The sequence below is a fragment of the Labeo rohita genome, chromosome 15 (assembly GCF_022985175.1).
Source record: "Labeo rohita strain BAU-BD-2019 chromosome 15, IGBB_LRoh.1.0, whole genome shotgun sequence".
In the NCBI taxonomy this organism is placed as follows: domain Eukaryota; kingdom Metazoa; phylum Chordata; class Actinopteri; order Cypriniformes; family Cyprinidae; genus Labeo; species Labeo rohita.
The window spans coordinates 2479725-2501015 of NC_066883.1; the positions used below are offsets into that span (position 1 = coordinate 2479725).

Consider the following 21291-nt stretch of genomic DNA (forward strand, 5'->3'; position numbering starts at 1 on the left):
CGACAAACGCCTGAATGTAAACGCGAGTCACACTGGCAACACTGCATGTCTGCGTGTTTATTTTCATTATGTTGCAGTGAACTCACTTGGATGTACAAATAGAGCTCCCATTACATCTAGGTAAAGCAGAAGCAATGGTAATTATCGGATAATGTAATTTAATCTTGGTTGCGTATTTGGGATTAAGAGATGAAAGAGAGGCGTTTATACAAAATACAATAAAAAGTATTAAGGGAATGAAACTGTGTAGGATCTGAAGATTCAATTACAGGATTAAGAACGGGTCATTTAAGAAAAGGGTGACCGTGTTTTACAGTTCAAAACAGCCTTCAAACACACTACAAAATGCCAACGTTTGTCGGTTTGTTTACTGGAGAAATCGTGTAGTGATCATGTTCATCAACAGAGGGCGCTGCGAGCTACACTGATTACACTACTCCAGCCATCGAGACCAGACATCAGAGCACAGTTATCACAGAATGATCAAAAGAAACATCGTTATCGGTTTCAAGGTAACTAAAACTAATAATGTTAAATTAAATTAAAATAATATTGTTTGTATGTACTATATAGCAGGGCCTAATTAGCTGGGACCAAGATGGGTCTTGCACAGGTTTCCCAGTTGGGTCCCACCAAGTGGCAAGTGCAATCCCATATGGAATCCATGTGGGCAATTGGCATGGGGCCATTATGGACCCCACGGACAATCCCATATAGAGCCCTTTTTCAGCCCATGTCAAACCCACGTTGGCCCCACATTGGTTTCCGAAAGTTTGTGTGCAGGTGAACCCGAATAATAATAATAATAATAAACATTTACGCTTGCAACAAATTACATTTGAAAGCACATTGCCTACTCTGAGCTCAAAATGAACCTAGAACGTAAAATAACATGCCTATTAGGGTTAGGAAAGAACAACGTTGGAAAGATTACTTTAGAAATAGGGCTGTCAACGATTAATCGCGATTAATCGCATACAAAATAAAATTTTGAGTTTGACTAATATATGTGTGTGTACTGTGTATAATTATTATGTATATATAAATACAAACACATTCATGTATATATTTAAGAAATATTTACAAGCATATGTATTTATTATAATTTTTATATAGTTTATATTATATATAAATAAAATCATTTTGTATATTAATAACATATTTCTCATACATATACACATTAATTTGTGTGTATTTATATATACATAATAATTGCACACAGTACACACACATATATTAGGCAGACTTAAACTTTTATTTTGTATGCGATTAATCGCGATTAATCGTTGACAGCCCTATTTAGAAATGTATAATGGTTACAGATTACAAGTTACCCTACTTCAAATGTAATAAGTAATGTTACTGTTAATCTTGCACAGTGTTTGTTGGGCATGATACTTTAAAAAAGTAATTAGCTATAGTTACTAGTTTCTTCACATAAATAGTTAGTTAGAGTTAGTAACTGAGTTACATCATTATAAAAGTAACTAATTACCAGGGAAAGTTTTACAAATATAATTATATATACACTACCGTTCAAAAGTTTGGGGTCAGTAAGACTTGTAATAGTCTTTAAAGAAGTCTCTTATGCTCATCAAGGCTGCATTTATTTGATTAAAAATATAGAAAAAAAACAGTAATATTGCAAAATGTTTTTACAATATAAAATAATGTTTTTTATTTTAACATACTTTAAAATAGAATTTATTCCTGTGATGAAAGCTGAATTTTTATCAGCTGTTACTCCAGTCTTAAGTGTCACATGATCCTTCAGAAATCATTCTAATATGCGGATTTATTATTAGAATGATTAATGTTGGATAATATCAACAGTTGTGCTGCCAAATATTTTTTGGAACCTGTGATTTTTTTTTTTTCAGGATTCTTTCATGAATAACAAGTTTAAAAAGTACAGTGTTTATTCAAAATATAAATATTTTATAACAATGTAAATTATTTATTATTAACTTTTAATAAACTTTTAATTATTAACTTAATACATCCTTGGTGAATAAAAGTATTAATTTCTTAAAAAAAAAAAAGAAACAATAAAAAATGTACTGACCCCAAACTTTTGAACGGTAGTGTATATATATATATATATATACATAATATTAAATATGTTAAATCAATGCAGTTTAAATGGTGGTGGTCCTTAAGATATTGTTTGTATAAAAATGATTGTTTTTATAAAAAAGGGGGAATTCTACTACTAATAACAATATAAAACTCACTAAAGATTAATGAGCTGCTAAGTTCATGAATATTAATCACGTTGGCTTTGTTCGCTCGAACTGATTTGCTAAAATCAGAACAGGGACGATAATAGGTGAGCGCCAGCCAATGAGATTGCCGTTTGCGCATTAGTTCAGCCTACTACCGGAGAAATTGGCAGTTGTTAAAAGCGGAAGAATTCCAAAGAAACTCCGTTATTTTGACAGGAAAATACAGCGAAGAACATCGTTTACACGTAGCGCGTCAATTCTGCATGGTATATAATACGCTCTCGCTCTGTATCTTTCTTTGCGTGTGTGTGAAATAAAGCGACGGCTAGTCGTGTGCCTTCACACTAGCGTTTACGGTTCGTCAAATACAGGTACGCTGCGCATCCATCCAGATGAACTGAAAATAAAATTATAATAATATTATAATAAGTTATACTAACACCGCATTTTATTGTCAGTAATGGTAACGGCGTTGTATCGGGGGAAACAGTAATTCGTTTGATTACTCATTACTGAAAAAATAACGCCGTTAGTAACGCCATTTATTTATAACGCCGTTATTCCCATCACTGATCTTGCATAGATGTCAAATCAAATCTTTACGTAGATATACTATGCAGGAAACAGGAAAAGTATATGTACTTAATCCAAATACGAAATAAAACAGTTATGGAATATGCAGTATGTCCTATTTTCTGTCCTAAACTCTTTTTAGAGCAGTCATTGTAATTTGGGAAAGAAACCAATTAAATCTGTAGGTGTATTTAGAATATTTAGATGTAACTGTTAATTTTTTCTTAAATAACTGTAATTTAATTACACATTTTGTCTCAGCAACTGTATTACAGTTGTTTTTGTAATTAAATTATGTAACACCACTGCATATAACTACGCTGATCAAAATTATAAATGCAGCACTTTTGTTTTTGCCCCCATTTTTCATGAGCTGAACTCAAAGATCTAAGACTTTTTCTATGTACACAAAAGGCCTATTTCTCTCAAATATTGTTCACAAATCTGTCTAAATCTGTGACATGTCCGGTGAGTATGCTGGCCATGCAAGAACTGGGATGTTTTCAGCTTCCAGGAATTATGTACTGATCCTTGCAACATGGGGCCGTGCATATCATGCTGCAACATGAGGTGATGGTCGTGGATGAATGGCACAACAATGGGCCTCAGGATCTTGTCACGGCATCTCTGTGTATTCAGAATGCCATCAATAAAATGCACCTGTGTTCGTTGTCCATAACATACGCCTGCCCATACCATAACCCCACCGCCACCATGGGCCACTCGATCCATAACGTTGATATCAGCAAACCGCTCACCCACACAACACCATACACACTGTCTGCCATCTGCCCTGTACCAGGATTCATCTGTGAAGAGAACACCTCTCCAAAGTACCAGATGCCATCGAACGTGAGCATTTGCACGCTCAAGTCGGTTACGACGAAAAACTGCAGTCAGGTCGAGACCTTGATGAGGATGACGAGCATGCAGATGAGCTTCCCTGAGACGGTTTCTGACAGTTTGTGCAGAAATTATTTGGTTATGCAAACCGATTGTTGCAGCAGCTGTCCAATAGGCTTGTCTCAGTCGATCTTGGAGGTGAAGATGCTGGATGTGGAGGTCCTGGGCTGGGGTGGTTACACGTGGTCTGCGGTTGTGAGGCCGGTTGGATGTACTGCCAAATTCTCTGAAACTCCTTTGGAGAAGGCTTATCGTAGAGAAATGAACATTCAATTCATGGGCAACAGCTCTGCTGGACATTGCTGCAGTCACTTGCGACATCTGTGGCATTGTGCTGTGTGTTAAAACTGCACATTTTAGAGTAGTGCTCACATTTTAGAGTAGTGCTCAAAGGAGAAGTGCTCACTAACACAGATTTAGACAGATTTGTGAACAATATTTGAGAGAAATAGGCCTTTTGTGTACATAGAAAAAGTCTTAGATCTTTGAGTTCAGCTCATGAAAAATGGGGGCAAAAACAAAAGTGTTGCGTTTATAATTTTGGTCAGTGTAGTTACTCCCCAACACTGGTAAAGAGACATTTCTGAAAACACAAATATAAATAACATTTGAAAAGTTACTGTATATTGACAGTTTATGAAAATGAATAAATGTCATATGCGCAGTGTAGAAAAGAATAAATTAATTTAATATGGACAAATATAGACAAAATGTTCCTTCTGGGGGGGGAAAAACCTCAGCTAAACTTAGCCTAAGCTGTTGGCTGGTCTTAGCTGAGCTCATAGATCTGCTCTCCTTAATTTGGCAAAAGAATGGGAAGCTAAGTAAAACTGAAAAGCACTCAACTTGATTTTGCGAAGTCCCAAAGCAGCTATTTCCGTCATGCAAGACCAACTCCTATCTTGGAATGCAAAAAGACCAAAATCTCAAAACATTTTTGTCAAATTCGCATAACACATTTTAAACCAGCAAATCTGACATAAACAGCCTCATAAATGTTTTTTTTTTTTTTTTATGCTAGCATAAAAAGCATCTATTTTGGGTTAGTCCGGCCAATGCAACAGGCCTAACGATGAGTCTCAGGAGACTAAGGCCCTGATCCAGTGGAACAGTTCATGTGCGTTTGTGGTCTTGTGGACCTACAATGGTGTGTACATGCACGTGTCTGTCCACAACACCACACAGTGTCTCACATGTCATTTTAGGTCTCAGAAGGGTGCTCACGAGCCTCCCTTTTAGGACTCTCTTTACCAGAGTCATCATATTGCACATTGCAATTTCTTAATTCGTTTGTAATAATACAAGTAAACTGTTTTGACAATATACTGTCTATCACTACTCAGCCTGCCATTGACAGAATCTTCTGTCTTTCCATGTTTTGACTGTAAATGGTAGGGGGCGCTATTACACATCTTCTGAAACAATACATGAAGGAGGATTTGTATTGGATAGGTGTTGTTTTTGTTGTTCTTTGCATGCTTCAGGTGAGGACATCAGTGAAAGACCCAGACTTTCTCAAATGAGAAATAATGTAGGGCAGGATTTAATTTGGACCATCGGGAACTGATTGAATCTTTAGACTGTGTCATTTGCTATTGTCCCACACTCACACCGATTCAATAAACATTGCATTATTCCATTAAAAATAAGAATGGCCAATTTTGATTTCATGTTTACTTTAATATGTTGGATCATTCCACAAAATTGTTGCCTTTTGCATCCCTAAGAAATAATCAAACACAGATTTAATATAACAACAAATAAATGTGCAATTTAAAAACATAACAATGCTATTTATGCTTTCATCAATATTACATAAAAAAGTAAATTAAATATTATTTGAAATTATTTAAACAGCATTTATGATGGCAAGGGTAAGGGTTTTGACCTGTCCCTCACTTGATTTTTCTTTTTCAGCAGGACTTTTAATTTGCAAAATGAAGGCAAAATTATATAAAAATCACATTTGCATATTGTTCTAAATATAGTCTCAATGTTAAGCAATGTGTTTGGCATAAGTATGCATTTTTTTTTTTGTCTATAAAATATAAATTTTATTGGTGTGCCCTGATTTCATGTCAGCCCTGTTATTAATATTAATATTAATTACCTAAACATTTACACTTGCAACAAATTATATTTGAAAGCATATTGCCTACTCTGTGCTCAAAATGAACCTAAAATGTAAAATAACATGCCTATTACTGGAAAGAGCAGCGTTGGAAAGGTTATGGTAAATGTAAAATGGTTACAGATTACAAGTTACCCTATTTAAAATGTAATAAGTAGTGTTACTATTTCAATTACTTTATAAATGTAGCTGATTACATTTGAATACTTTTCTAAATTTCTGAAGGTGTTTTCAACTGTTCATTTTGAAACAAATTTAAAACAAACAGAGTTAACCTTACAGTAGTACTAAACACATTCAAAATCCTTCATCACTTAAGACTGTAATAATTTAATAGTCATAACAATAAATTACATTGATGACACAATACAATTTCTTGTCATTTTAAGGTGTCTTCATTTCATGGATGTTTAAAATATTGATTAAACTTATTTTATTTTTTAATTTTTCCAGGTGGAAAAGGCACCGATTTCGTGAAATGGCCCTGTTGTACTTGGTAAGTGATTTCATGGGTAGTTGTTTATATTTCTCTCATATTTTCACCTCTTTCTCACATAGTTAAATTATTACAAATCAAAATAATATTTTATATCCATATTTATTTAGTAAGCTGGTCAAAACAAATCTTCAACAATTCGTTTGATTAAACTGTAAATTAATACTGTAAAATTGATTAATCGCAATTAATCACCTTTAAAATAAAAGTTTGTGTTTATGTAACAGGTGCGTGTGCTGTGTATATTTATAATACACAAACGTATGTGTATATTTAAGAAATATTTACACGTATACATGTGTTCATATTTATATATAATTTATATTATACATAAATATATATTACATTTGTTTCTTAAATACTTTTGGTTATTTATGTATAAATGTAAATATACACAGCACACGCATATATGTTACCCAAGCACAAACTTTTATTTTGGAAGCGATTAATTGCAATTAATGTTTTCATTTACATATTTTTCCCAGTGCAGTTACCATCCCGGTAAACACTCAGACTCGGACTTAGTTTTGTGGTTTGTGTTTTTATTAATCATTCACTACTCCAGCGCAGAGCTCGGACTTTTATTTTGAAAGGTTGTTTGGTTTCGTGGATTTTCAAGAGAGGTGTAGTGGAATTAATATAAACGTGTGTGAGAGCATCTTCTTGTGTGTCAAAGTGTGACACTGCAGCTGTTTATAACGCATCTCTAGGACTGACGATGAACGCCTGTCTGTCCGGCATCTGATTCTGTCAAATAGACGCGCACGCACAAGAAAGAGCGCAGCTCCGAGCTGCAAGCACGCGCAATGCGCGCGCACGGTACACAGAACACCTGCACGCGCTGCCGCGTCGGAGGACTAAACACGCCATTTATTTACCATTTTGGAAGGGAGAAAAGCGTTGCATCTGATTGTTATTTTAAAAAGAAAACAACTTGCATCTGCTAATCGTTTTCGAAGGGGAAGTCTTGACATTAACAGGATTTTGATGTCTGCAGCCGTCATTAGCGCAGTGTGTGTGTGTGTGCTGGAGGAGAGCACGGGTCTCTGATGTGCTGCCGTCATTAATTCAGAGTGTGTGTGCATGCGAGAGGAGAGCATGAGTCTGCTGTCTCTGCTGGCTCGAATCATGCGCTATCTCCTGCTGCGGCCGGAGACTCTGCTGCTCTTCTGTGTCAGTCTGGCTCTCTGGAGTTTCCTCTTCCACACGGATGAGGTGAAGACCATCGTGCAGTCCAGCCGCGACGCGGTGAACATGATGAAGGGCAAGGTGGCCGAGATGATGCAGAACGAGCGCGCGGCTCTGGACGCGCTGGATGAGGAGTTCTCCAAGACATGGCAGTACAAGAGCAGTAGTGCAGCAGTGTACTCGATCCAGGGCAGGAGGGATCACATGGAGGACAGATTTGACATTCTCACGGACGCACTCAACAAGAGCCATCCCACCATCTTTGGCATCTTCGATGGGCATGGAGGGGAGGTAAACATCTGTCTGTCTCTCGGTCTGTGCATGCATCTGTCTTTGTGTCTGCTGACATTAGGATTTTACAAGCGATAGGCTGAAACGCTAACTAAAAACAGGTTTACTGGAGAAGGATGTAAAAAAATAAGGTATTATTTAAAGCAGTGTGTGCATGTTACTAGCATACTGTCTGTTAATGAGTACTTACAAAGCACATATTGCCCATATGCCCTATTACGCATGGCCAAATTTTAGATCCTTTAATCCACCCCATACCTAAATTCAACATCTACTATTTATAACTAGCAAATTAGTCGTTTATTGAGACAAAAGTCATAGTTAATAGTTAGTTATATTGCGTTTGTGCGGAACAGCTTTAAGAGAAAAGGTAGCTGTTTTTTGGGTTACAGACACAGACGCGCACTGTTTTGTTATCTTTATTTAGTTGTTGTTGTTGGGGTTTTTTTTGCAGATGTTTTTACACACAGAGCTGATTTGGTCTCATTTGGTGTGGTGTTGGTTATTCGATGAACAATATTCACCATATATTCATGTTCTGAAATAGCCTGCCCAATCCTGTTCCTGAAGATCAACCTTCCTGCAGAATGTAGTTCCAACCCTGATCAAACACACCTGAACCAACCAATTAGGATCTGAAGGAGCACTTGATAATTACAGACATGTGTGTTTGATCAGGGTTGGAACTAAAGGTTGATCTTCAGGAACAGGGTTGGGGAGTCGTGTTCTAAAAGTCGTAAAATTACTTTCAGCAAATGCTGCTTCACTTAAAAGTCTCTGCTGATGTTTGAAAATACAGTGGCAATTTTAATGTCATACTAGTTCAGTGTTTCTGTCTATGAATTTAAAAAAACAGGGCAATTCGAGTTTGTTTATTTTGATCATCAACACAGTTATGACTCACGGCTCCATCACCGCCTTCAAACGAACACTTACCAACTGGTAATGACATCAGTGTGAACCAAAAACAGTGTGCATTATCTAAACACTTACTGCATATATCCAGTGCAGCAGATTTGAACAAACTCAATTGGATTAGTAATAACTAGAGTGCTTATTAACTATGTAACATACTTTGTTGTGAAGTCCTCATAATGAGTCCAAAGTGAGTGTATTATGTTTAGAAATGTGCAATTTAGTCTATTTGTCAGAGTACTCAAAGGAATAATGACACTTAAAATGCAGTATTATTTATCATTTCTATCTATTATATCACCAGAGTGAATGCGTCTTGAGAGTGTGAGAGTGTGCTCACAGTGCAGTTGCTACACTGACCTGAAAAGTCACCAAGTACATCTGCGTTTTCACCAATAATGTTTACATGATGTGCAAACCACGCCATTGCTCATTTAAGAATTGTGTTGGTTTTTACCACATGTATTCACGTTTAGCTTAAATAATATAACTGAACTAAATAATTGGTTGGCAGACAGGAATAAGCTTGTTGAAGGTCTGTTATTAAACCCAGAGAAGCTCAAAATCCACCAGTTATATACATAATCAAACATAATGTATTTCTTTAATGTAGCACAAAGATGATTGGCTTAATAAATGTAAAAACAAAGGTCAGTTTAAAATTATATTATATAGGCAGAACACTTCTCAAGCACAGTTTAAACAGTTTTGCAATGTATAGAAAAACACACCAAAAAGAAAAGTGTAAATTCTGTCATTGCTCCTGCACCTCCTTTTTATATTGTATTGTATTTTTCAGCAGCATATTTGAGAGTCCATTACTCAACAAAGTGGTGATACAAAATTAAAAAAAGGCCCCTTTCGGACACGTTTCCATTGAGTTGCTACTGAAAAATCTTGTTGTGTATGATCATAATGGTTGTTTTCTTAATTGGTGATTGGTGTTATGACTAAATACTAGTTTATAATAGGTATATACTATATAATAGTAATAATAGGTAGATTGAGCTGCAGCCTGTGTTGATTGCTATTATTTGATGGTTGAGAGCCATGTGTAGTACATGCTCAGGTGTGTGCTATTGCTGCAATGAATTTATTTTAAATGAAAGTTTATTGCTTTCATGGCAGTTTTGGAAATGGAGTAAACCGAATTTTGGTTCACACAAAAGAATATTATTTCCTATAACTCTGGGAACAATGTGGAACATCTGCACAAGAATCTTGTTTACCTGCTACTGCCTCAAACAAGACTCTTACATTAAAAAAAAAAAAAAAAAGATTTACTAGAGAGATGCTCCACAATAAATTTCAAACACTATTAGCAGATTGTACAAAGAGACTTTTTTATGGCAAGATACACATTATCCTTGTGTAATCCTTTATCATTAATATAATCTTGGAAATACCTACCAAATTTATCTGTGCAACACTAGATAAAAAGGCACCTTTGTTTTCATTTTAAAATCGATTCTGTTGATTAGAATTGATAAATGTAGAATTTTCCTTAATTCATGAGCAAGTCTCAGTGAATCTCTTGCAATGATTTTGAACGTTTTATAAATGTATCATGAAACCTACATTTTTACTAATTTAGTTAACTGAGTCAGTTCAGTATGTTTTCAGTGATTTACTGAAAAAAATAAATAAATAAAAAGTCAATATCAGAGCATGTGAGCAGAGTGATAGAAAAACTATTTCCAGAATAGAGCTTTGAAATGTTGTTGCATTTCACAGTGTGTGAGTGTGTAAGTTTTGGGTTACTGAAGGTGTAAATGAACTGATGAACATATTCATTTAGCACATTTGTTACAGTTAATAAATGCTTTGTGCACATTACAAACATAGAACTTTCAGAACTGAGTAAAATTGTGCACAGTCCTGCATGTCATTTCAGGCCTCAGGAGTATATGGATGAATGTGTGGGTGAGCATAAGTGTGAACATTTGGATGAGTGCATGTGTTTAGATGAGCATGTGTGAGCTTTTGATGATGTGTGGGTGAGCGTCTGGATGATGAGTGTGGATGAGCATTAAGCACGTGTGATAATGTGTGAATGAGAATGTGGGTGTCATGGTGTGTGTGAGTATGTGGTTAAGCTTTTGCAATTAGCGAATGTCTGAATGTCTGCTGCTGGTGAACCAAGTGAGCAGAGTATCTCATGCCATAATGCATTTGAGTAGACGGAGAGTGTCTGGATCATGTGTGGGTGGTAACGTGTATCTGAGTGTGTGAAAGCATTTGTGCGACCTGTGGGCGAGTGTCTGGGATGTGAATATTTGGGTGAGCTTTTGGACAAGTGTGCTGGTTTGGATGGATGTGTGTGTGTGTGTTGGTGAGCCTTCAGTGATGTGTGGGTGAGTATGTGGGTGACAGTCTTACATGATATATTGGTGTGACAGCCGCGGTACCGCTGTTGGTGATAATCCAATACCAATTTTTTCCAGACTGAGCATGATACCTATACTTTCAGTTTTGGTACACGTCGATATGTGTATTTTCATTTCATTTGTGAATATTATTTAAGTAAATTTGTAAGTAAATATTAGTTAGAAACCAAAACCAAATGAATTGTAAATTGGCTTGATTATTAGTAGATAGCTGTTTAGTCATGTTCAGTCTTAATTTTGCCAGTTTAAATTTATAGGTACAGGACAGGCTTATGTTACTTTTACTGATTTTTTTTTTTTTTTTGTTTTGTAGCGGTTCGGTAATCACATCATGCTTTTCTTTAATAATTTATAAAAACCACTTGTTATCCAGAAATAATGTAACTGTTATAATTCTGAATAATTGTTGAATGAATGTTAACCAAAAAATTTACTCACCCTCAGGCCATCCAAGGTAAGTAGGTAAGTTTCTTTTTTCAGTTGAACTGTAAAGATGAAAATGTGGTCCTTGATAATTGAGAGTCGAAAAAGAAGGTGCAGGAAAGAAAAAAAAAATGAATACCTGTACCCCTTGATGATAAACTGAGGTTTTATGAAGGAAAGTGATTGATCAGCGTAAGAATCTGAACTGGCAACGTTCTGCCAAAAAATAACCTGTTGTTCCTCATGTTACCCCACTTAAGGCATTGTAAACTCACAGAGAAGACATGGCAACTCACTGACCTTCTTGACTGATGTTATGTCCAAGAGGAAGGTTGTCTTCATAGAAAGATTCTTAATGTCAGCTTGTTCAAGATGCTCTTAAGGCATTCTGGAGCACTATCTAGAAATCCCATGTGCATTACCGATTTAAGTGCTATGCACACAGTGCCCCTTCTCCTGCTGTACCACAAACCATAGGGGACAATGTGTTGTTGTCCTGCTGGCAACGAAGTCCACTGGACTCCATTGTGTGTCTCTCTTAAACTGATTGAACCACAGCCTTATGGCACCAATCCCTTGAGTTGGAGTATCCAACAAATTGTTGCTCTTACCAGGAATATGCATCACTCTGATTGACAGGAATTCTCTTTTTCCCAAAGCAACAATGCTTGTGTCTCAGCATAGCTGAGACCTCTTTCCTCCTTGATGATGCATGAGAAACACTAATGTGGTACCGTCCATTTGCACCAGTACACGACTCCTTGAGAGTCTCTACCTGAATGCCTCAGGGTAAGAAAAACTGCCCACAACTCCAAAAGGTTGATATGACATCCCTGTGTGAAGGCCAAGAAGCTGCCACAGTCCTTCTTATCCTGCTGGAGCAGTGTGTTATTGACCACCTGCCAATGTGTCCTGTGTCCTGGCACATAGCAGCCAGTCATTCAGAAATGTAAGAATCAACAGACTGCCATCTTGCAGTGCTTCCAGTGCAGCAAGGAAACACAGTACTTGTATGTGAACTGCAGAAATGCACTGTTGTGGCCTGCAGTAGGGATGTGAAAATACACATCCTTTAAGTCCTCAGAGGTGAACATCATGCCAGGCTTCAAAAATGCCGCACATAATGCATAGAAAGTAGGGTTGTGCAGTGGTCGGCACCGATAGCCCAGTCGTTAGTGTGCCGACACATAGCACAACTGTGTTGTCTGCAAGTTCGATTCCCGTCTCAAGGTCCTTTGCCGATCCCGCCCCTCTCTCTTCATCCAATGCTTTCCTGTCTGCTCTCAACTGTCCTATCAAATAAAGGCAAAACCCCCATAAATATAAACAAAAAAAAGAAAGTAGGTCTGTGCAAAAAATCGGATGTGATTATCATGTGCTTCTCGTCAGTAATGCTGGTTCTGTGATTATTCGTACATCTCCATCACATGCTGTCAGGTGGAGTGGCATTTACTACACAGAGCCGTAGTTCACTGCCATCAGATCAAAGCATCGCCTCTGATGTTGAACTCGATATTGCGTAGCTTGATAATCACATCTGATTTTTTGCATAGCCCTAGTAGAAAGGAAGGAGTGATTGAGGAGTCTGTTCAACTGTCTGCTGGGGATGGTCTGAAAATCTCATCCTTTTTCTGTACAATAAAATTATTTTGATTAGAAGCCCGTGAGATGGATCCTGGGTATCTATAGGTTCTGTTTTCCCTTTTCTTCAGCAACTCCTGGACCTCTGCAGCAACGGCAAGAGCCTGGGAAGGGTCCTGTTCTACTTTAGGCTGAACAGGGATACATAATAGGGGTCTGTGATGGAATTTATTGTGTGTCATGTCACTCCAAACCTGTATCTGAGAGACTATTAGTAGTGGTGGAGAGCAGTTTCTCCTTCCTGGTGGGGAGTGAATTGTATATCGGAAAGTCATGAAGGTGGCCAGAAATGAGAATGAGCTCTGTCACCTCTTGACAGGCAGCCTTGGACAGGGATGTCAAGGTCAGTTCCTGAAGGGCCATTGTCCTGCAGAAATTAGCTCCAACAACTGAACTAGATAATCAAGGTGTTCATAATTACTTGAAACTTCCAGGCAGGTGTTTTGGAGATTTTTGGAGCTCCAGGACTGGAGTTTGATGCATGTGCACTAGGGCATGTTGACTGGCGTGTTGGTCTATAACAGTGATTCTCAGTTCTGGTTCTGGGGACTCATTGCTGTACACATTTTATGTCTCCTTTATCTGAGACACTTGGTTCTGGTTATAGAGCTCTTTCCTAATGACTGATCTGAATCAGGTGTGTTAATTAAACAAGACATAAAAATGTGCAGAGCAGAGAGTCCCCAGGACTGGAGTTAAGATCCACTGGTTCGTAAGACTGACCTTGTTCATGCTGCTTCAATAGCTGACAGAGAGTGTGCCAAATTACCAGGATAACCACCCAGCGCAGCACATCTTTTTTCATCACCTTAACTGATGAATGTCTAAAAAATAAAAAGAAGGAGCCTAAGACAGGCCTGAGCTCACCTGTGAGCTGTGACCTGAAAATTATCCTGAAGCCTGGCCCTAGGGGTGTAACCAAGCTGGGGCCTGTCAGGACAGGCTGAAATGCAGGGCTCTAACCAGTGGTATTTAACGAAATAAACGCACAAAACGCTGTTTTGTGTTGGCGGTTGCAGATGCTAGAAATTAAGTTCTCAAATGTTTTCAGCAAATGTTGTCCGGTAAGCACGTACCTAACCTTGTTAATAGGGGTTGAATTGATCATAGTTGTTCTGTGATCCATACGGACCATCACAGAGTGAAAGTTTATCAGATCAGTTGTACGTGTTTTGTCTTGCTCGTTTACACACTCAAGCGATTTCAAACTATTGAAAAGCGAGAAGTGGTGAAATAATTTGGTAATGTTACCCGCACGAGTTTTCTATGCACACGACCGCTCTCTTTCTCTCTCTCTCTCACACACATTTCAGACAGCGCGCGAAGAACAAATTGATTCCTCAGTCACGTCATTTATTTCTTATGTGAATGAAAACAACAAACTTAGTTTTACATTTCTGAATGAATCTGCATTTTTGAATAAACCATTTGAGAATGTGATTCAATGACCCATTCTTAAAGATGGTGATTTGCTTCATTCTTAAATGAATCGTTTAAAACGAATGACTCTGGTGACTCACTCATTAAGACTGTTATTTGATGGCACCTACTGGTGGTTTTAGTGTAATTTTTAAAGTAGCTTTTTCTTACTATTCAAAATTGTATTTATTTTAAAACTTCAAATTCATGATCACTATGGATTACGGATCAACTACGATCCATTTAACCCCTAATGACTGAATACTGTCAATAATATAAACAGTAAATTAAGACAAAATTAGAACAAGGCATCTATAACACTTCTGATCTTGAATTACAGAAATAAGCAACACAGATGTCAGAGAGACAGTGCAAGTTTAAGGAAGAATGGAAAGAAGTTCAGGGACTGGCTAGGAGAAGTATCATGAGATGTGCAAAGGACATATTGCAAGTTTTGCAGGAAATCCTTTGATGCCGGTAACATGGGTCTCGCAGCACTAAAGAGTCACGAACGAGGGCAAGGCCATATAAAAGTTGCTGCACAAAAGAAAAAGGGGACAAAAATTACACATTTTCTCAGGGAAGGGACTTCTGACAACAAAGGACAGGACAACTAAGAAAGACCTACAAGCAACCACTGTAGATGTGGAAAGTGGCAGTCAGTCTATGGGATTATTTTTGTGCCAATAAGAATGAACGTAACTTTATAAAACTGAATGTAACTTTCCAAGAAACGATCAAAAATATGCCACTGCAAAAGAATAAAAACACAATGAAAATGAAAAAATGAACTCGTCAGTGACGCGCATATTGGAAAGTTGTTGCGGTGTGCAATACGTCGTGCTTTGTTTATATTAAGTATTAATGTTATTAGTATTTCACCTACGGTCGTCTCTTAGTTTCTAAAGATTAGCTCCCAGGAGAGACACGGAGCGGCATCATCTTCCACCTCAGCTTGTCCCTCAGGGCAGCTTGAAGTAAGTTCGTGTTGCTAAAGTAACGTTAATCAATAACATCGATAAAAGTTTTATTCATGTACAGTGTGCAACAGTTATTTTGCGGGTTATTGTTGTTATTCACAAGTTTGCAATGCGCTGATGTTATTTTATGTTATTTATACAGTTATACTTATTATATTTAAGGACGTGTCATTGTAGTGCAGGTATCAAACTGGTCTTTACATTTATATGAGCGACTGGTTAAGAATTTCAAGGATGTTATGTACAGCTGCAGATGCAGCATCTGCACCAAGATTAATGCCTTGCTGTAGAATATAAAGACCAGTTTTGATACCTGCACTACAATGACACGTCCTTAAATATAATAAGTATAACTGTATAAATGAAAGTTATGAAATACTAATAAAAGGTGAAATACTAATAACATTAATACTTAATATAAACAAAGCACGACGTATTGCACACCGCAACAACTTTCCAATATGCGCGTCACTGACATCACCGTCTGTGCTTCCAGGTCAGAGAGCAACTGTCCATCAAAAGCTCATTAGCCAATCAGAGTAGATAGCTGTTAAGCCCGCCCCCACGAGAGGTATGTGCCAAAACAGCAAACGAAAATTTGCGAAGCGTAAGCGAAAGCTGTGGCAACGCATTCAGAATCCATGATTCGCGAAAACGATTCTTTGAAAATCATTAACAAAGCATGAAGCATATTTGAAGAGCATGTTAAATTCGTGCGACTGAGTTCATTTTTTCATTTTCATTGTGTTTTTCTTCTTTTGCAGTGGCATATTTTTGATCGTTTCTTGGAAAGTTAGGTTCAGTTTTATAAAGTTACGTTCATTCTTATTGGCACAAAAATAATCCCATATCAGTCAGCTTTTCAAGTGTCAGATACAAATGAAGAGGCAACATGCTCAGGCACACAAGGCAGCTCAACACTGTCAAAGTTTTTTGTTAGAAGCTGAGATTCGTTGGGTAATCAAAATGGTCAGGTCGCACTACTCATTCAACTCCAGCTCTGATGTGTCAGTAATTTTAGTCAGATGTTCCCAGACAGTGAAATTGCCAAACGGTTTTTCTGTGGTGCAACCAAATCTGCTGATCTCCTAACCTTTAGCTTGCACCCATATTTCAAAGAGGAGTTGACCAAAGATGTTAGAAAGGCACAATGCTACGTAGTGTCATTTGATGAATGCTTGAATAAAGTGACCCAGATGGAACAGATGGATATTATTGTCCGTTACTGGAGTGATCCTGAAGAGAAAGTAGGTGTGCGCTATTTTGATTCAGAGTTTATGGGACATACTCAGGCAGAGAAGCTTTTGGAGAAAATTAAGAAAACCCTCTCACCACTTGATCCCAAGAAGCTTCTGCAGATTTCAATGGATGGCCCAATGGTCAACTGGAAATTCCTGAAAATGTTCCCAAAAGACAAGAGTCAGTCAGACCCTGATGCACCAAAGTTGCTGAATTTGGGAAGCTGTGCTTTGCATGTTGTGCATGGAAGCTTTCAAAGTGGAGAGAAGGAAACGGGCTGGAATGTGGGAGATGTACTGAGGGCTCTTTGGCAGTTGTTTCATGACTTACCAGTCAGACGTGAGGATTTCGCAGAGATGACCAAAACATCAACATTTCCTTTGAAATTCTGTGCTTATCGTTGGGTAGAAGACTTGGCAGTTGCAGAGAGAGCAATTGAAATTTGGCCCGCAGTGCAGACATACATCAACAGCCACAGAAAGCTTCCAATAAGTAAGGTTCCATCATCTGCATCATACTGCACAGTAAAGGAGGCTACTGCGGACCCTCTTTTTGCGGCCAAGCTCCAATTTTTTGCATTTGTCGCTAGATGGCTGAAGCCCTTTTTGGAAAAATTCCAGACAGATGCTCCAATGGTTCCTTTTTAGCAAACAAGCTCCACTCAACCATGAGAGGCTTGCTATCATGCTATATCAAAAGGGAAGAACTGGAAAAATTAAAGACACCTGTCCAACTGCTGAAACTAGATCCACAAGACAAAGCAAACCATATACCACTCAAACAGCTTGACATGGGATTCGGTACGAAGCAAGCTTTAGAAAAGGCATCGGAAAAACTCCAAAAACATCCTGTAAAAATTCAGCTGTTCAAGAGAGAATGTGTCTCCTTCCTTTCTATGACTTGCAAAAAAAAAATGGAGAGAAGTCCCCTAATGTACCCAGCTGTGCGATACACGTGCTCCCTTGTGACCCTGTGACCGTGGTTGCAGATGGAGAAAGTTCAAGAGAGATGTTTTAGAAACTCTTACAGGTTTTGCTCAATGCTGGATGGTACACTGCACATCAGTGTGATGAGATTCTTGCACAGTAAAAAACGTTTTCAACACACATCTACACAAACCATAAAGCAGAGATTCAAAATTTTGCATACACTTCCAGGCTGGATGAATTTCTTGGAAATGTTGTCAGTGGCAAAGCAGAGTATACAGCCTTGTGGGACTTTAATTAAACATCTGCTCACACTGTCTCATGGACAAGGGGCAGTGGAACGAGGATACTCTATCAACAAAGATATGCTTTTGAAAACCTTAAAGAGAGATCTCTGGTAGCACTGCGCATAGTCCAGGATGCAGTGGCTGAACACCCATTGGATGAAGTCCTGCCAAGAGGTGTCATACTACACTGTAAAGGAGCAAGGATGAGATATATGCAGTACTTGGAGGATGAAACGAAAAAGAAAATCCAAACAGCCAATGAAAGAAAAAGAAAAGACCTGCGCCAAGAAATTGCAAATGTCAATACAAAACAACAAAAAATAATGCACAGCATTGAAGTCATGCAAAAAGAGGCAGATTAAATGGCAGTCAGGGCAGAAAGAAAACATGACTTCACCTTGCTGTCAAAGTCAAATGCCTATCGGGAAAGTGTCACAGAGAAAAGGAAGGAGCCAGCAGCTCTAGAACAAAGTATGGTAAACATACAAGAGAGTCTGATGCAACTGCACTAAGAAATTTAAAAGGACACTGTTCATTGGAGCTTTGTAAAGTTTTAGACAGACATTTTTATGTTGTTCAGTCTGTTCAGGACAGATCCTTTTTGCAAACTATGATTTTTTTAGAATGCCTAATTTATTATTATTTTTTTTTATTTTATTCAGTTGAGTTAAGACTACAGTTGGGGAAAGACTTAAGGGATAACTTAATGAGAACAGACTAGGCATTCATTGTAATGTGTTCATAATAAAGTGAAGAGTTTAACATCAGAATCTCAGTGTGTGTGCATATTTAGTGAATTTTTCATTTTTTATAGATAAGTCATAACCATAATGTGTATGTTTTTTTAAGACTTCTGAAGAGAGGAATATATTACTTTAGGGCATGAATCTGTGATCCATGTCTTTTATTCCCATCGTAATGAAATTTGAAAAGTCCTGGAGAAGTCATGGAAAATGAACTCTGAGAGAAGAGTGTGTTTCTACAGATGGTTTGTCCAGCCCACTCACCTGTGTGTAGCACACTCAGAATTGCACAGTGTTTACCTTGCATATAGAGAGGAAAGAGTGCATTGGGGGATAGGTGGATGGGTGGAGTCTTTCACAATACCGGTAGCTTTACTGGAGCATCGTGCAGGGAAAATATCCAGAATGGAGGGGAGAGGGGTACCGATGATCTTTGCAGCTGTGTTTACTGTCCGCTGTAGGGTCTTGCGGTCAGCAGCACTGCAGTTCCCGTACCAGACAGTGATGCAGCTGGTCAGCACATTCTCAATGGTTCCCCTGTAGAATGTGGTGAGGATGGGTGGAGGGAGACTTGCCCTTTTCAGTCGGCGGAGAAAGTGTAGGCGCTGTTGTGCCTTCTTGGAGAGTGACATGATGTTGGTGGTCCAGGTGAGATCCTCTGTAATGTGCACCCCCAGGAATTTAGTGCTGGTGACTCTCTCCACAGTTGAGCTGTCGATGGTCAGTGGGGGGTGGTCAACGGAGTTTCTCCTGAAGTCCATCACAACCTCCTTTTTCTTACTCGCATTGAGGGACAGGTTGTTAGTGCCACACCATTCAGCCAGCTGTGCCACTTCCTCTCTGTAGTGCGTTTCATCGTTGTTGCTGATGAGACCTGCCACCGTTGTGTCATCAGCAAACTTGATGATGTGGTTGGAGCTGAACATGGCAGTGCATTTGTGGGTCGTCAGCATGAAGAGCAGCGGGCTGAGCACACAGCCTTGTGGGGCACCTGTGCTCAGTGTGGTGTTTTTACGTTATTACACACTTATTATACAGAGTGTGTATACAAAGTGTGTAAATGTTATTACACACTTTGACCAGCAGAGGCAACCAAACAAGTTAGAAGTGAAAATCCTTCCAAGAAGACCTTGTTGATGATTCATGGCAAGGTACAGGAGCAGTAGGCATGCAAATATACTTCGGTTTTTACGTGCATGCAAGTGTCCAAATACAGCGCAAGTGACGCAAATTTCATCACTAGAATAGTACATGCACCATCCAGTTTTTGTAACTGTGTGTACTTTGTATGTGCAGGTCGCCCATGTGCATTTACTTGGTTTTGCATTAATCAGTTGTTCCATAAGGTTGGGGGCAGTCGTGGCCTAATGGTTAGAGAGTCTGACTTGTAACCCAAAGGTCACGGGTTTGAGTCTCGGTACCTTCAAGGATTGTAGAGGGGAGTGAATGTACAGCGCTCTCTCCACCTTCAATACCACGACTGAGGTGAGACCCTTGAGCAAGGCACCGAAACTCCAACTGCTCCATGGGTCCCGGCTGCCCACTGCTCTGGATGTGTGTTTGATCACTACTCAATGCTGTGTGTGTGCACTTGGGTGGGTAAATGCAGAGACACCATACTTGGCCACACTTCCGTGCCTTTTCTTTCCTTCCTTCCTTAATCAGTTGTTCCACAAGGTGGCAGCACTGGCCCAGCCTTTGTTTCACAAGTAGTAAATGAAACTAAAGAGACAGAAAAACAAAATAATGGAGACTGCAAAAACAGATGCCCGCATTGACAAGTACTTATGTGAAAGAGCTGCAACATTAGTTTAAGGGTACAAAGACATTTTTATTGGTCATAACTTCTGGAGAAAAATATACCAGATGCTAGACAAAAATGAAGCTTTCTAGAGCACGTGTCGACCGCCTGCATTCACGAACGCTATTAAATGGAGTATACTTTGAAAGGCTGCGCATTCGACTGTACGCATACGACTATACTGAAGTATACTTGCCACTTACCTCTACTTCTTGACTGGAGGCAGGCACACAACCTGGCAGTAAAGCTTGAGGGCTCTGGACTCTTTGTTTGTAAGTTCAGTCAGCTGGTGGGCTAACATACTTGAAGATGCACATTTCTTCCTGGGTGGTTCCTCAGACTTACCTGCTGGTTGCTTACCGTTACCAGGGCGTTGACACCAAGAGGCATCAGACTTCAGCTCTCAAACTAAGATGTGTCCTTTTATGTGTTTTTTCCTCCAAACATCTGTGTTCCTCTGAAGATGAAGGTCTGTTTCTGCTGAGCACATGTTTGGACGCTGCCGTCTGATGGAATTCTTTAGACTCTGGTGATGGTGATACACAGCTGCTGCAGATGGTCTAGATCCATTTACTAAAACTCTGTCTAACAGTCTAGTTCAAATCTGTGTATTGGCCTAACCAGTATTAACTCAGAGTAGATTCTGGTTTAGCTCATACACCATACAACACACATGTCCTGCTGTACTGCAGATATATGTGTGTGTGTGTGTGTGTGTGTGTG

The 21291-nt window shown here is 38.6% G+C and overlaps 1 protein-coding gene across 4 annotated transcripts in view; it reads left to right on the forward strand.

The window, feature by feature from the left end:
* Nucleotides 1-21: 21 nt before the first annotated feature.
* The window catches only part of ppm1lb (protein phosphatase, Mg2+/Mn2+ dependent, 1Lb), a 30474-nt gene continuing 9204 nt past the window's right edge, over nt 22-21291 (forward strand). Inside the window, exons 1-3 of one of the 4 annotated variants that reach the window (XM_051129884.1) lie at nt 22-120; nt 407-512; nt 6286-6328. In XM_051129884.1, the coding sequence (XP_050985841.1) occupies nt 6311-6328 (18 nt within the window). In that variant the 5' untranslated portion in view covers nt 22-120; nt 407-512; nt 6286-6310. Of the gene's footprint in view, nt 513-6285; nt 6329-6854; nt 7808-21291 lie in introns of those variants that run through there. The other 3 variants (XM_051129883.1, XM_051129885.1, XM_051129882.1) reach the window with 3 other exon arrangements.